Source organism: Parambassis ranga, chromosome 6 (assembly GCF_900634625.1).
Source record: "Parambassis ranga chromosome 6, fParRan2.1, whole genome shotgun sequence".
NCBI classification, from domain to species: Eukaryota; Metazoa; Chordata; class Actinopteri; family Ambassidae; genus Parambassis; species Parambassis ranga.
This window is the reverse complement of record NC_041027.1, coordinates 12,036,535-12,053,598: the sequence shown is the minus strand read 5'-3', so window position 1 is coordinate 12,053,598 and position 17,064 is coordinate 12,036,535. Positions and strand designations below refer to the sequence as shown.

Here is a 17,064-nt window from a genome sequence, read left to right as displayed (position 1 = left end):
TATTGTGGTGAGTGCATGAAAAAGCGATTTATCTGATGTATGCACAAGGCAGAGCAGGAGAGAGTGAAGAACTGTGAGGGAATTTGTCACAAGTTACTGTTGCAGTGCCGTCGCCCAGCATTTTTGCTTTGTCATTATTTCTGTCTGTATCCCCTCACCCTCCTCTCACCCCTCTCCCCTCACCCTCTCCTCTCACCTGCACTCCCAGGATGCCAAAGATAATGAAGAAGGCACAGCAGATGACCACAATGTTGCCGATGGGCTTCAGTGACGACATCAGGGTCTCCACTACCAGCTTCAGCCCTGGGGCTCTGCTGATCACGCTGGAACAGAGCATATAATAGGATATAAGCCCACATTGTGTGTATGTGTGTGTGTGTGGAGAAGGAATGCCCGCAGCATTCCAACCTGCAACTTCCTCACACCCTACACATGCCCCAAGGCCCTCACCCTAGGCACGCAAACGCACATTTATACCCACAAACACAACACCTTTTTTTTCCCCTCATTTGAACTTTTTTAACCTCAAACAATTGTTTTGTGAGACAGATTAACTTTCCCACACTTCTTTTTTTCCACCTCACTCTGCTTCCTTTGATTTGAGGTGTTAAGGAAACAGACACATCTAATTAAGCCAATGGACTGATGAGGATGTTTAATTAGTGCCAGCAGGGCAGCCAGCACTGTACTGCACTGCAGCTGAGCTTCTCCAATCCACCCACACACACACACACACACACTGGCACAGGCCTTCAAACACGACTCTACATGCATGAGTGCACATTTCCAGCCCCTTCATGCACTGACACCAAACTCAGTATGTGACAGATAAGACAGAACAATGCTACACACTGGAAGCTGATAATCTGCTCTGCCTTTGTCTATTTGTCTTTGTCTGAACTGTATGTTTTCCCCTAAGCAGTCAGTTGAGTGAAGGAACAGTCAATAGCACATTAAGAAAAGACATGAGACAATAAGGAGGCCCACCAAGGCCACCATGATCAATAGCCCTGATCGGAGAATAACGAGTTGATGGATACACCTCAGCTGCCCCACTTCCTCTCTTTATATTCTGGGTAGATGTACCGTTTCTGGCCTAAAGAGGGCAGTAGTGTTCAAGAGCTGCATCCTTCTGGGATTTAAATTATGGAGACGGGTTTACCTTGGATTAAACAGGCATATACATACAAGTAGATTCATTTTTTGTTTTCTACAGATGTTTTTGTTGTTGTAAAGACTTTTTTTTTTGCAATGTTTTAATTAGACATGTAGAATAAAGTCATTTATAAACATAGATTTGCCACACATGATGCATTTAAAGACCATCAGAAATGTACATTCCTTTTGTTTTTACAGTTTGAAGATGGATTTCACACCTGTCAGGAGGTACGTGGGTTTTAGAGGGGTTAAAAGTGACCAGAAGCTTGTGTAGAAATGAAGAAGAAAATGAGCAACTCTCTGGGAAAGTCACTGAGTTTGCAGAATCTATCAGGGACAGACACACATTGTTTACACTTCGCTCAGGCAGCGCACTACCTGTAAAAAAAAGAAATGGTTGCTGTTTTGCATATGAAAACCGCAGGCCAATCTCCCTCCCGCTTTACATCATGTTCTTCTTTGCAGCTCCACTCTGACAAATACTGAAAAGGCTTATTAAGGAGGGGAACGACTGAGCGACGAGCCTCTTATTCTGAGTCAATACACTCTGATGATGTGGTACATGAAGGACACACACTGCGGCGGGCACCTCTCTCCATAATGTCTATTTGCATATGACACACACACACACGCACACACACACAAAAAAGGAGGATGAGTAGTAGGAGCTGGATGGATGGAGCCAGAGGGAGAAGAAGTTCTTTTAATCTACCTCTCTGCATAATTTCACAGCAGTTCACAGCGTGTCCTTGTTTTGTGTGCTATACAAAGGAGCGGGAAGGAGTGTGCTGTGATGCTCAACACCTGCATGCATGCACCACCCGTTCCTCTCCACCAGCAGCATATCCCTCACATTGAGGAACGGGAACAACAAGTAGGGCAATAAATGGCAGGCGTGTTCCCACAGTGCAAACACTGGGTGTAATTAAGCGATGCTGAGAGATAGAAATGGGGAACAGAGGGAGGAGAGGAGGGCTGATGAGCTGCAGGAACATAGAGGGAATAAAAAATGAAGCAGCTTCTATTTTCTTACTTTTTTTTGTTTTCGAAACTTTTTTCCTCCGCTCCACCTTGCTGTGTTCTTTGTGCTTTACAGCTGTCCTTCATCTACCACTCACTGTTCTCTTAAATGAACAGCCAATTCATGCACAGCATAATAAAAACATCTAATTATATGCAAATTAATTAGACTGCCGTCGGATCTGTTAAGTACAAGGGTCAAAGAAATGCCCACAAGTGAGCAAGCGTGTGGGCGCCTCGAGATAATTACATCAACATTAAGTGACGGATGAGCTGAGAGCCTGATCCAACAGAGGTCAACCACCGTGGGGATCTATCGATAAACAAAGCAGTCAACTGGTACTGACCTCGCAGCCGCCGCAGAGCAGTTCAGATCAACCCCAGTGTGGCAGCTGTAATTAATGGACACCAGGAGAGGAGGGGGGGGGGGGTTCTAGGTTGCAGCTGAATTGTCAGTGAGGTGTAGATGGTGTTGGGTGACATAAAAGTGCCATTTGGTGACACAAGGTGCTAACTTGTGGTCCTTCCCTGAGGCGAGCCCTCAGCTCAGGTTGTGGGTTTGATAAATGACTGCAGAGGCTTTGTGTGTGTGTTTCCAGTTAAGTTGATGCATCGTTCTGTCACACACTCACACACACAGTACATCCTCTAATGAGAAACAACCTGTGTGCTTTCACACAGAAAAAAAAATCTGCTTGTTGCTCTACTCACAATACAAACACACATAAATGCACACGGACATTTTGGAATGCCTCATATTACACACACCGGACTAGACATCAGACACTGTAGTTGCCTAAGTGACAAGCTGCCATGGACTTCAGCCTGTGAGCACATAAGTGATGGGTGATTGATTATTATTCCCATGTCAGCAGCAGCAGTGCCTGTTTGTGTGTGTGTGTGTGTGTGTGTGATGCTGCCTGTGTGAACCCCACGTGCATTGCGCTGCCAGAGGGAAAACACAGACAAGCTCATATTTAATTCAAACACCCAGTGAGTGAGAGTCTGCCACTATTGAACTGGGGTGACAACAAGCTGATACAGAAACTAATGCCAAGGCTTTATGGATGACAGAGCTGTGTCTGCGGTGTGACACATTTGCTGCAAACACTTTGGGAGAATGAAAATTTAGTTTTACATAAAGTATGATGGTGAAGCCATTAGCTGGTGCTTAAACAAGCTCAATCAGTAGAAAAAGCAACCACTGGCTAACGTTAAGATACTAACCCTGCTGGTTGACAAACAGGTTTCAAAACAGTGACGACTCATCATTTTAAACAGCCTGTGGTCACAAGAAAAACGTTACATGAGATCACCATTTCAGTGTTTTGAACACGGAACATCTCAACATGTTCATGGGCCAGGGTAGGTGAAAATGGCGACCAAGCAACAGCAACATACCACGATTGAAACTAAACTTAAAGGTAGGGTAGGAGATTTTGAAAACTCAGTGAGAGTCAGCCAGATTTTCTCTCGGAGCTCACCCCGAAGCCACGCCTCCCCAATCACATGAATCACCTGAAGACGAGCTGTGGTCTGTGACTTCGGCCATCATGCACGTACCTCTCTGGTGCACGCAGAGCAGGAAGAGAGTGACAACCAGCCAATACTCCGCGCAGGGTCCACCCGGAGGATTGGCTGATGTTTTTAGTGTTTTATAGCTTCCACAGATGATTCATATTTTTAATGCGAAACTGACGAACTAATTGGTTGCTATCGGATTGTAAAGAGAAGTTACACTAATTTAATAAAAACTGCATCAGAACAAAACAGCTCGTAGTGTCAGGGGGACCCAAACCTTGGATGTTACTACCACCATCCCAAACCTGCCTCTTATGGCGTTAGCATAAACCGAACCATGTGTGTTATCTTTTCATGGCTTTGGATACTAAATGTATCTGTTCAGCTTTTTATTGTTCTCCATCAAGTGGAATTCTCTCTAACAAGGTTCTAAGTACCTGAAGCACACTATAATCAGGCCATACAATGTACCCAGAGCAGCACAGTTATAGCTTAATGTGTTATCCTTTAATGCTGCGCTCCTCCTTTTGGATTAAAAGTTAATAACTATCTTAAAAATGACAGTATTGCTTTCTTGTAAGTCATCTGCAGCCTCAGCGGAGAAGAGAGCCGAGCCACCCAGCTCAGCTCTTTCTTCCCCCGTCTTCTCCTGTTTCTCCCTCACTCACTCTCTCCCTGTCTTCCTAATCCCATTTCTCTCCCTCTGCCATTTTGCATCTTTCTCAAGCTGAAGACATCACTCCCTAGAGAAACGGCTGCCCTTTGCACCCACGAATATTTCCCCCACACTTGAAATTTGTCCAATTTCCTCCTGTAATTGCTTCATATTTTCTAATCTGACTTTAAAACCGTCCCCACTCGACGTTAATGCAGCCTCAGCTGGGCTGCCCTCTGGGGATTAAATAAACCAGGGCATAAAGCAGAAAGACTTAGAGACAGAGGATTCAGCAGCAGTTAGGATCAGGTACTCTTTTCAAGTATTCAGTTTGTCACAGTTGCACCAGATAATTAGGAAGACTCTTGTCTGATAGGAAGTTCAGTTTTTAATGTCATATTAATAAGGGATCAGCATGCAGTGGCTCATAACTGACAGAAGATTCTTAGCAGACACGCAGGGAGGCATCTGATTGGTTTAAAACTCCCTCGTGCTGCGTGCAAACAAGCCAAAATATACAGCCACTTTCATAAAGATCTATCTTCAGTCGCAAGAAGAAAAAAGGAGTCTCGCAACAGATGGCACGGTCCCCACAGAGCCCTGATCTGGGATTACATGAAGACAACGAAGCAGCCTAAATTCACAGAAAAACAAACTGTGGCAAGTTCCCCAAAATGTTTGGAACAACCTGCCGGCTGAAAAACTGCAACTGCGACAAGCAGAGCGATCCAACACATCATTTATACATAAAAGACAGAGCAGGTGGACGGCCAGTGATGATGTAGATGGTGGTTTGGGCAGGGATTTCTCCTTTCCTTTAGCTGTTTAGCAACCTCAGCTGCTGTTAGCTTCAGATAAAGATCATGGCCGTGGGTTCAAACAGACTGCTTCTATCCTGGACAGCCATACCCCTTCACAGCCAGTCCTACATAGTACAAACCTGATCACACCAACAGATCACCATTGGCTACAAAAACTGTCCTGCTAAGACTTAAGTCTTAAACTATAACTCCAATTCAATTTCAATACAAGCACATGAACAACAGACTGTGCAGACTGTCACCACCTTTAAGGTCAACTGGACTTCAACCCATCCTTGTAAGGACCTGAATAAATAAATGTCATGTGACCACCTTACACTACTGAACATCCATGTTATCTTCAATTGGCGCTGTTTACCGCACATCATCTTCACTATGCAATATGTTCCAGGAGCTCTGTTTCCTGCCCATCATTGTCTGTGACAATGCTGCAAACAAACAAGCAGCTTAGTCCAAGTAGTTCTGAACATCATTTATTTCTTCATGCTATTTTTTAATAGCATGAGAACTCACTGCCATGTAGTGTAGGAACACTGAAGTCTAGCTCAACTTACTTTTGAGTGCTGGGAGTGTGACGGAAAGATGAAAAAACCTGCAAATGTATCTGGTTCACACATACACAAACATTACACTTTAAGAATAAAGTAACACTTTGAGGGCTGGGAGAGCAAAAGCTTTCATTTCCTCTTTCATGTCAAAGGTGACAGTTAAAAAAGCGAAAAAGATGAGAGAAACCGATCAGTGGTGTTTAGTGGGTAAATTTGGCAGGATGAAAATGAATATTTGATTTTTCTGCTTTCCTGGAGAATAAATATTCAAACAGGGGACCAAGCCTGGAGAGCTCCCCCCTTCACGAGATGAGACACCGAGCACACGGCTGCGAGCCCAGTCGAGCATGACGCCACACACGTGCAACTGGCTCCACATGTTCGCACGAAAACACACACACACTGAGGCTAAAACTGAAGCACACGTGTAAAAAGTATCTGCCTCATGTTGCACAAAGATGCGCATTCTTCTCTGCCTTTCACACACATCCATATTCAGGAAAACAGTCTCCAAATTGGTGATTTCCGCCTTATTTCCGCCCAAATAAACAGAAGTCTGGAATTGTGTACACACTGACAATAACTCACATATGAATCCATGCTAAAATAACTGCCTACGCGCAGACACACTCATGCAGAAATACACACACACACATACAGACGCCTCCCAAAAGCTCTAAAAGGTGGCACATGTCAGTGCTGAGAGAAAGCTCAGGAACAAACAACCACCCCCATATGACAACAAAAACATCCATTTGTACAACTGGAACCAACAAACCCAGCAACATGGAGGTAAAAGTGGCTCAAACTTTTCAGACAAGTATTGAAACTGCCCAACAACTACTGATTTGTACCATTAAAACATTTGTTTACAATTGCATTCATCAGCCTCACAGGCGGTCTTTCTGTTCGCCAAATATAAGCCACTTACCGTAGTGGCCTCAGGGTCCTCAGCAGCCTCAGCACTCTTAGCATGCCCAGGATCTTGGTCCCCGTGTTAGAGATGAGAGACACCAAGATGTCAATGACGGAAATCATCACCAGCATCCCGTCCAGGACGTTCCAGCTACTCCTCAGGTAGGCCTTGTCCCCGAAACACCAGCCCAAAGCCACGATCTGAGCAGAGCACAAGACACAACCATGCAGCAACGATTTGGGTTCGGATATTATTTAAATTGAGTTAAATACAAATGGCAGCAATTCAATATCTATTTCATCCTATGAGGCCGCAGATTTGTTTGTTATTATATGATTTTTGTTGTTATTCAGAGCCGATGCTCTGTGTCCCATATGCGCAGCTTATTGACTTGATTGTTCACTTGCCGGTGAAGATCATAAAAGATGCAAGCTTCCCAAATCTCATTTCTGATTCTATAGGTCCTTCTCATCATTTATTCAGCCTGTAAAGCAATTTGCATCCAAGAAGATAATGGGCTGACTTGGTTTTTCTTTTGGCTCAAAAGTTATTAAAGACAACTGTAGAGAAGAGAGAGAGAGAGGGAGGCAGAGGGACGGAAGATAATTCATTTATTTATTCACTATAATGTGGCAGAAGAGTCATTAAAGAAGTTGATCTGTTTAAGGACAGAGACAGGTTGAATACTTGTGTTAATTAATAAAAACAAATCAATTATGTAGTTGTTTCAAATTCTCAAAGTTTTAAATTTGGCTGCATGTTTGGAGATCATCAGTGTCACATTTAAAAAGGTTACATGGACATTAAATGATAGAAACAGTGCTGTGTGTGTGTGTGTATATGTGTGTGTGTGTGTGTGTGTGTGAGACCAAAAATAGAGACAGAGGCTTTAAATGAGTGACACCCATGAACTTTCATCCCCTCTGCCTCCGCTCGCTCCTGCCTACGCCTGCCTGCATGGACCCCCATTCAAAGCTTGGCCATTTGAATACTGGCGAGACAATCCTCCTCTTAGCATTATGAAACGTGTGTGTGCTTTAGTTTCTCATTCTAGCTGCTCTCTCTCAGTTTTGTGTTTTTGGGCTTACAGCACATGTGGGTATCAGGTAGACTTTATTTTCTTTGTGGCTGAGCGGTTTTTCGGAGTCTGCTTTCTCCATCCTATGCTAATGTTTTTGGCATTGTGAGTGAATACAGATGCATCACATCATGTTCACTTCAAAGCTCGAGGCAAATGAGAGGTCTCGATGTGAGACAGCCAGTGATTTTTACGGGAACCTGAAAAAAAAAAAGCCGACCTGACACATATTTTTGAGGGAGTCAGGAGTGAGTAAGAAGAAGGAGTCAGGGGTGACTTCGAGGAAGAATACACAACTTGCAGCGCTGTTCATCCAGATTTTCGCAAGATTAACAATTTAATGAACTTTCTACTACACTACACCCAGAAACCACATTATTATATGCAGTCCAGCACAGAAAAAAATGAAAAGTAAAGTCCCAAACTGCTCCAAAAGTGAGTCAATCCCCATATATCTTCATCTTAAAGTGTCAACAGAAATCAACATTTGTTAAATAATAAATGGTTGTATTAATAAACAAGTTGGAAAATTTTTTACACATCTGCTTCCATGACTCCCTGCTCCGTCTCTTTGCCTGTATTTGGCTTAACTGGGAGTTTAGGCAGACTGTGATGATGCTAACATGGGGACAGTAGTAGATTCAAAACAGCTTTTACAATATCACTGTTGCTTCATCCATACATAGATGGAGTCTATGATCCAGTCACATGATCCAGCCGCACTGCAGGCCCCTTGAAGTATATATAATCACAGGACTGAATTCCCCTCTCTTTGCCCTGAGGTTTGAAAAACAGTGGCCTAGAATCTCTGAAATGCATCAACGTCTCACCTTTACGGTCATCTCCGCCACGAATATCGCTGTGAAGATGTAGTTGGACAACGTCAGGAAGATCCGCTCCTGCCAAACACAAACAGACCTGGTTAAGCAGAGGTAATGATTTACAATTCACATTTTTTCTTTAAAGCCTGTTTTTCCACTGTTGTTTGCTTCATCTAGTGCACAGCTGAATAATGGATGAGAAAGCTATTTTCCCCTCATACACCATCTGAAATCATCTCTGTACAAACACCGCTATTGCTCTCTCTAACGATGGCTGGCAGGCAATTAGAAGGTTTACTCTTTATTAGCACGGCATGAAATATTTAAACAAAGCATCTGATTTGGTATTTAGGTTTAAAGTCGTCACGCAAAAATAAGACGTAAAAAAAAATAAAAATAACACATTGTGTTGAGAAAGTGAACACTGTCCGATGATGCAAGCAGGTTGCATCAGATCTGTTTAGTTCTTTATTTTGGAAAACAAGCACCGTCATTTTGTTGTATAAACACAAATGCAAAACACCACCATCAAATCCGGGTTGTTAGACCTCCGTCTACACACAGTCACATTTCGGTGCTCCCATGTTTCTCTGTTGCCTGAAGCTGCGTGGCTCTGTGGTGTGTGTGTGTGTGTGTGTGTGTGATGGGAGCCTATTTACTGAGCTAAACAAGGACTGAGGAGAGAAAACAAGCAGGCTAGCAAGAATAAGATCCTTACACCGACCGCTTATTTACCCTACTTCCCCTCCGTCTGAGGAGGCACGACCCTGTCCTGCCGCTGCGTGTATGTGTGTGAGCGTGGGTGTAGGTGGCTGCCTTTCCCACGGCCTCCGACTACCATCACACATGTTATGAGGAGCACACACACACAAAAAAAATGCATGCACATATAAACAGAGATGGCAGTCCTGCAGAGGTTTTTTTTGCGTGTGTGAAGTCTCTGGGAATGTCAGGCATGACATCACTGGGAATGCTGCTGTTGTTGTATATTCCAGTCTTGACAGCAGCCATTCCTCTCTCTCTCTCTCTCTCTCCCTCTGCAAATGAGGTTTCATACTTTTATTCATCATAAAATAATAAGAGTAACTCTTATTGATACGATGATACGACTTCAGCAGCTCACTGGCATCCTAAACAGTGCATACATGGTCTAGACATTTCAAATAGACCTTAAATAGTCATAACTCCTAGCATGACTAGCATGACTCAGCCCTCCTGCTTCCTATCAGGACTTTAGATGACCCCTTTAAAAAGGATGCATGCCTGGGCTTGTGAAATCTGCATCGGATGAGATAAAGGTGGAATTGTCATAAACTGCAGTTCCTCTGATGGCCACTGCAGATCTGGTTCCAAAAGTGAGTTAAAAGTGAGGGTGTGGTGTTTTTTAAATAACTCAATTGTTTAATGGTATGGAAAATAAATTGTGTTAGCCCAAGAGCTAAAGTTTTGTGATTAATTGCACCAAAAAAAGCAAAAAATTATATAATGAAATTAGTAAATGGAAAAAAATTATTATTAAATAAGCTTTTTAGCTGTAGCGTGGGCCACTTTCTCCATTTATTTGCAGTCATTTTAGTAAATTTATTTTTTTTTAATTGATAAAACCTGCCTGAATTCTTTCACAGTCCATGTTTACTTTCAGCTAAAAGAATCAGATTGTGGCAGACGGTGATGGGAATCCAGGACTTCCTCTAAAGGAGTTAAATAGCTCCCTGTTGCCTCTCATCCCGCATCTCCAGTGGTGGCGGCGGTTGTGTTGTTATTCCCGGTTCAATGCCTGGTATCTAGTTTGTCTGACCACAGCTCAGTGAAACCACAAGAAGAGGTTGTTTCCAGCTCGTCCTGGTTTAAACACGATGGCAGAGGCCAGCAATGACTTCAGCTGAGAGGCACTTTACTTAGCTGTACACCAGTGACATAAACACTTCCAGTAAGGTGATTTACAGTGGCAGGCCGAGACGCCTGAGAGGTTTCGGTATCTTTTTGTCTTTAAAGGAATTCAAAACCCTCTGTTGAATAATTAGCTTTCATGAGAGACCTTTGTGTAGCACCATCTCTTTATCTTAATTCAGTCTGGAACAGATGACGCGGCCTCTGAAAACTCAGATCGATCATATTTTACACTGTTGGTCTCGATATAATACAATTCAGAGACCATGATGTATTGTCCCCGTGCTCAATTAGAAATAATAAATCATAATAGGTGGTATAATCATCCTCAATCATTCCCACTGCGCTACAGGACGGCAGTCTCCAGGCAACCTCAAGCACTAAAGCAAAACAGCAACAGACTGCAAGCCAAATACACAGAGTGTGACATAACTTCCAGGACAATAAGCTAATTATTCACCCTGCATTCCACACTCAAATGTTGTGACACACTTTTCTACTCAAAGAATATATGCAGACATATCTTTTGTCAGGTTGGTGCGGCGGCTGATGTAAAGCAGGTATTGAGTGGAAATTGATTTACAGCTTCATGGCTTCATTAATTCAAAGCCTGCCCACATACAGACAAACAAGTGGCATCAGGCAATGACCGCCCGGGCCGAGTCATAAGCGTCACAGCTCCAAACTGTAATGACTGCTCTCTTGGTTTAAGCTGCTTGCTGTGTCATACATTTCCATCTCATTTCAGTAATGTCCTCCGGGTGTAGACCGGACACGTCGGCCATGGGGGGAAGCTGACGAAATATATATGCATTTGAAAATTTTAACTTTCTTACTTAAATGTTAATGCTGGGTTTTGTGTATTTATATGTACAGAGGTGAGAAATGATGTGTGTGTGTGTGTGATGAGAACGGGTGGTCTGCGGATCGGCCTCCATTTGTTAAACATCTCCTTTCCTGGACATTAGCCACGTACGCCAGCCCACAGATAATTGAATCAATTACAGCGGCGCGGTCTCCTCTGTGTTTCAGTCGCAAAACAACCAGAACGGAGCGTTCCAGCAAGACCGAACCACAATTAGGCCCATCCGCGGAACACCTCGCTCTGTGTGCGAGCGAGCGAGAGAGAGAGAGAGAGAGAAAACTCAAACGGTGCTAATTATTGTGTTTATGCATGCTGCGGCTGAGCTGTGTTCTGCTGCTATTGCTGGCTGTAAGAAAGTACACTGAGATAGATGTTTGTTTCTGCGAGGCATCCAGCCAACCCCTCCTCTATTTGAAGGGATGGCGCATTAGTGAAGGAAGTGATGGTATTGATGATGCAGAGTGTAGTAGATACAGGGGTATAGCACACATTACCCAAAGCTACTGGCTCAAAGTCAAACACAGGAGTAGTCCCCTGCTTACACAATGTTCCACTCCATTTCTCTGCAGAGAGCTAACCGCAGCAGTAATTCTGTTTTGTGCTGCTTCGAGTGTTTGACCTGCCATCCAGGACTTGAACTTACTAACAGGTACTTTGTCCACTTTGCCCCCCTGTTTAAACATGTTCTAAACTGGCCTAAAGTTTCTTTATGATTAATTGTAAACTCACACCTCTCCGTCTATATAGTATATACAAGCTGTCTTTTTCTATTGCTCTTTTTGCCACCGAAGACTGTGAAGCCAAGTTCACAGAGTTAATAGTCCCATCGTTTGTTTGTTTCCCCACTCACAGGGCTCATAGGGGTGATGTCAGGCCTCTCCATGGCGATGGTGATGCAGTTTAGGAAGATGATGATCAGGACGATGTGGTCAAACATCTTGTGAGTGATGATCTTACTGCACAGGATCCGAAACCTGCAGAGAAAATGAAGAAAATGTATTTGACATGCAACTAAAACAAGCTAATGTCCCAAAAATGATTCATTTGGTGTGATAAAAGAAACAAATATTTCATTAATCGAAGAAATCCAAATCTGTGGCCATGCTTCTCTCTTTGAAAAGGATGGCATGTCTGTCACAGGTGGAGGCAGCCCTATATTTAATATCTCAGTGTCTTGTTGGGAAGCTCAGTCGTGGAGCTTACCCTCTAAAATCTGGTGAGAAATTTGGAAATATGTGAAAAATCATTGCAAAGCCACGGCTCATTCACCTCAAGAAGAGGATGATAAGCTTTGATTAGAGGTCTACCAGCCAGGCAGAGGCTCTGAGGATGTCCTAGGACTCATAGCAGAGATCACGCCATGCCATTTAGAAACTCAAAAATCAAAATGGCGACCACACAGTGAATGAGCAAAAGCTATTAGCTCCATGATGTGAGCAGAGTTACAGAATGCAGCTGATACTTTCACAGCTTGGAGTAAAGAAAGTATTTCGATTCTTTTCTATTCTATAATGTCACTGTCATTCCAAAACTTCCATTTTAGAGCACTGAAATGGAAACACTCAAGCAAACATAATCCCTGTCCAGATTGCAGCTGAATCAAAGCATCGTCTATTAAAACTTGGAATAACATCACATTCTACACAGTGACATTTACTGTTACACTCTTTACAAGTAATGAACGATCTCATTCAATTTAAGAGAGCTTGTCTCACGTACAGTAAGTCTGTAATGAACCACAGTGGATTTAGGAGTCATTAATTACACCCGACTTTCATTACCCCACATGAAAAGGTTCCCAGGCTTTCCACTCGCGACAAGAGAGAGAGAAAGAAAGAGGAACGCCTGTTATGTATGGCAGCGAAATGGATTAAACTGTGCATCAAATGAGCTTTGATGGCTCAGTGTGCAGCGGGGGACAATATTGCGCGGCTCAGATCTGGATTTTTGGCTTTATTTGGAGATACAGACATCATTCTGTCAACACTTGCTGGGTCTGTGTGTAGCAGATGAATCCATGTGTTTTTCCTCAAGTGGTGCCGACATTAGGAGGGCTCCTCCTCTGAGGTTTGAAGGGCCAGTAATGTAAACTTAAATGTCAAGTGCCTTAAATGCCTCACCCCACCCAACACTCACATGAAAAAAACACCTGATATCTTGATGCATGGGTGCGTTTTTATGACAGGACTGTGACAGGTTTCCGCTGTGATGATGTCTGCTGACCTTTTTTTGTTTTCTGGCATCAAAATTTCAAAGTGACAGCTGACATAAAGACAGCCAAATTCCTCTTTTCTCAGAGGAATGTATGCTCGGATCTTCATCACATCATGAAGGCTTTGTGTTGAATGGCAAGAAATTTTCAATCCAATGATGCTAATTACTCTGCTCTCCTCTGAGCATCCCAAACAAACAGAAGACCGCATCACTTCCTATTTCCTGGATAACAGCTTTCCAGGAAAGACCCAACAGTTGCCGGGAGCAGTTATGTTTTTTTCAACGACCTGAATGTGCTGAAGCACTTTTTTTCATTGCTTTCACTATTTACTGCGGCCTGTATCTTCTATTACTGCCCCTATCTCGCTAACTGCTGCTCATATTTTTTCACACAGGGTTCAGTCCAGTTGCACAGAATCCAAATTGTACAGGGGACCATCCCCGCACCGCCCTGGTCCTGTGTCTTGTTAGACCACCCTTCCTTCTTGTGGCAAACACTTCCACTCGCGGTGACTGCATCACACTGTGCCAGCATAGCCGGCCCACTCTTCCACTCATTAAAAACCTTCCCTGCAGTAATCATCAGTAGCAGCAGTAACAACAGCGAGCACAAAAGGCAGGTTGAGGTGAACTCAGGTCCGTGTGAAAGCCGCTGGACTCCTGCCTCCTGCTGGCCCGCTGTCTCTTGATGTGATTGTGAGCACAGGCGGGCGTCTGCGGCCGTTCAAGGCCAGAATGGGCGCCACGCAGTGCCTGTGTCCTCGGTGTCACTCTCAGCAATGGCCAGACCTTGCAGCCCGCTGCGACTGAAAGCCAGCTAGGAGTCTGGTTTGAGCCAAACTCCTTCAGTTTTCTTAATACTCTGACAATAACAGACTACAGGGAGCTTTTCCTATTAACCTTTTCCAAGAGGAGAACCATCCAGAACTTTGGAAAGGGCTCTGATTTCACAGATGGACTACACCTCTTTAGAGCAAAGCAGAGATTATTCTTACTCATTCAAATTTTGGCTACCCTCCAATAGGAATTTTCTGAAATATAAACACTTTTTTTAATGTGATGCTCCTGGGTGAACTATCAGACACATGCCTTCTAATGAACATACTGTATGTCTATCTCCTATTAAAAAGGTGTTTCACTTGTGCGTTGATAAATTCCTTGTATGTGTAAACATATGTGCCAATAAATCACTGATTTATCAGCTCTTCTGTGGGACCACATGGACCATGCCTTGGGCATCCTAATAAGCATGTTTCTGAACTTTCCTGCTTTTCCACAGTGTAATTAATAACTGACAGATCCCATCCTGCTGTTAAGGTGAAAGTGTTGCTGGCATTAGCACTGACGATGTGAGTCTAAAAATTTCCCTGCCCTAAGAAAAGGTTCAGTTTTGCAGCGGGAAAATACAGTAAATACATACCAACATGCTGCCAACTCTTGCTTTCTACTCATGTCATTAATTTTCTAACATCTTCTGAGTTGACATGGACACGCCACGACCCTGTGAGCTTTAAGTTCACATCGGGTGGGATGTTTTTCAGAGCTTAATTAGCATGTTGTGGTGCTGTGACGGTAGGCCGACGTGTTTCCTTCACAGCCGCATCCTCCACACAGATCAAAGCCCCAGAAAGAGTGAAGGGAGAAGGGGTGGAGGAGGGAGCGATTCAGCACGTGGCTGTGATAACATGCAGCACTCATTGGGAGAAACTCCCTTCTTCCCTCTGCTCCTGCTCACTCACCCCTGACATCGCAGAAATGTGCAGATAAAAGAGACTTCTGAAGCGAGACTTTGGGAGGAGTTGATATGGGAAGGAGAGAGAGAGAGAGAGAGTGCTGCGGTGGAAAACTTTGCCATTGCAGTCAGCACTATGGGATGTCAATCAAATGCAATGGTGAGATCCTGAGGGCTCAGTCTTTTTTCTGTACACTGATTTATGTGTTTTCCTCATTTTTTGGAGCACTGTGCAACCACAATGAAAAAAAAACAGTGACAACAGGGCAAAGAGAGTGATTATTTACCTCGACTCTGGAGGGAAGCAGTACAGTGACCAGGTATCTCTCTTTTTACACCACTCTGGTTGTTTTTTCTCCAGCCAACGGAACAGCCTGGCAACACGGCCCTGCACAGAGGAACAGGTGTATTATTACTCTGTCATATACACACACGACTTCTTGCTGCATTATATCTGTAATGACATAAGTGGACCACTTACGTACTAGCCAGGGGTTAAAGCAGGTAAACGTCAATAAAGCAATATGCATAAAGACAGAGACACAAGACCACGTCTACACAAACACCAGGACTGACCAGGTTGGCCTCCTCCTCTGCATTCTCATCTTCCGTGTTTTCCTCCAGGGAGATGTGTGTGGGGCCCAGTGCTGATGGAGACCCCTTCCCGTTACAGTCACTGTGCTCTGGGAGCCGTACGTGACCCAAAGAGGGGGGTCTGGAGCTGTGCATGCTGGCTGAGGGGTACAGGTAGGGCACCTAAAAATCAGAGAAGTCAGGTTATCTTGTGCCATTCAGACCAACTAAAATCCTTTAACTCCGTTCTTTCTGGTTCTTGGACGGTCTACCTGAAGCAGAGCATCAGGTGGCAAATCCATTGAGCTCCGAGTCTCCACCGACTCCATCCGCCTGTGTCTGGGCCCTGTCTGTGACTGGGACATGGAGTCCGTCCTGGGAAGGGATGCGTCGTCATCCTCCATCAACCCGCCTCCCCCTTCTTCTCCGCCTTCGCCTTCTTCAGAGCTGGAGCCACCCTCACCTGACAGGAGTGACCGCCGCTCACTAGACTGATGCTTCTGGCGTTTGTGTGACGGCGCACGACTCAGGCTGTTCCAGCTTGACCTGCGGCTGGTGCGCCCGCTGCCGGAGCTCCACGGGGCGTAGGGGGAGGTGCTCCGAGCGCTGGTCTGGAGTAGGAAGGGAAGGAAAGTGAAAGAGTTAATTGCTGCTCATACGAGTGCCTTGGAGGTGAACCGCTGACAGACAGGAGCAGATGTAGAGATGTGAGCTCTCTTTGAGGTCTTCATCCTCATCATCAGTTTGTCAAACACAGTGGCAGTAGCAGTCGTGAGTAAAGTGTCAGACCGGCCTGTCACATTAATCATCATCAATCATTATGACCTCCACAGATCAGCAGGACATACACAGGAACTGCCAGGTGGCAGTGTGGGTAATTCCCGGCACTCCTCCTATCTGTGTGGTAAGGTTGGCTTTTACACATGTTTTAAGAATGAAGAATGATAAATACACTAACCGGTGATTTGTCATAAATAGCTGGGTCTATGGAGACATTGCTGCCTCGGCGGGACTCGTAGCCCAGGATGGGGTCACCTGCCACAGGCAACTTGGGCACGGGCATCGGGGTGGCAGCAGTGTGGGTAATTAGCGGCGGAGTCAGGCTGGTCTTCAGGTCCACATGACCATTTAAAGGCACTACTAGTACAGCAAAGAGAGAGGTTTAATGGAAGAAAGAGGAACAGAAACAGAGACGTGAATGCTATAGAGGTGCTTAAAAATGGATGCCTCATACTGTTATGAATATTTCAGA

General features: G+C 44.3%; 1 protein-coding gene across 4 annotated transcripts in view; it reads right to left on the bottom strand.

Moving 5' to 3' along the window:
- Window positions 1-17,064, bottom strand: part of cacna1g (calcium channel, voltage-dependent, T type, alpha 1G subunit) — a 118,419-nt gene that overhangs the window by 37,076 nt on the left and 64,279 nt on the right. For 3 of the 4 annotated variants that reach the window (XM_028407797.1, XM_028407796.1, XM_028407798.1), the window contains exons 14-21: window positions 16,771-16,952; window positions 16,085-16,423; window positions 15,816-15,995; window positions 15,527-15,627; window positions 12,144-12,267; window positions 8,548-8,616; window positions 6,655-6,839; window positions 197-323 (exon numbers count right to left, since the gene is read on the bottom strand). In XM_028407797.1, coding sequence (XP_028263598.1) covers window positions 197-323; window positions 6,655-6,839; window positions 8,548-8,616; window positions 12,144-12,267; window positions 15,527-15,627; window positions 15,816-15,995; window positions 16,085-16,423; window positions 16,771-16,952 — 1,307 coding nt within the window. The remainder of the gene's footprint in view (window positions 1-196; window positions 324-6,654; window positions 6,840-8,547; window positions 8,617-12,143; window positions 12,268-15,526; window positions 15,628-15,815; window positions 15,996-16,084; window positions 16,424-16,770; window positions 16,953-17,064) is intronic. The other variant, XM_028407795.1, reaches the window with a different exon arrangement.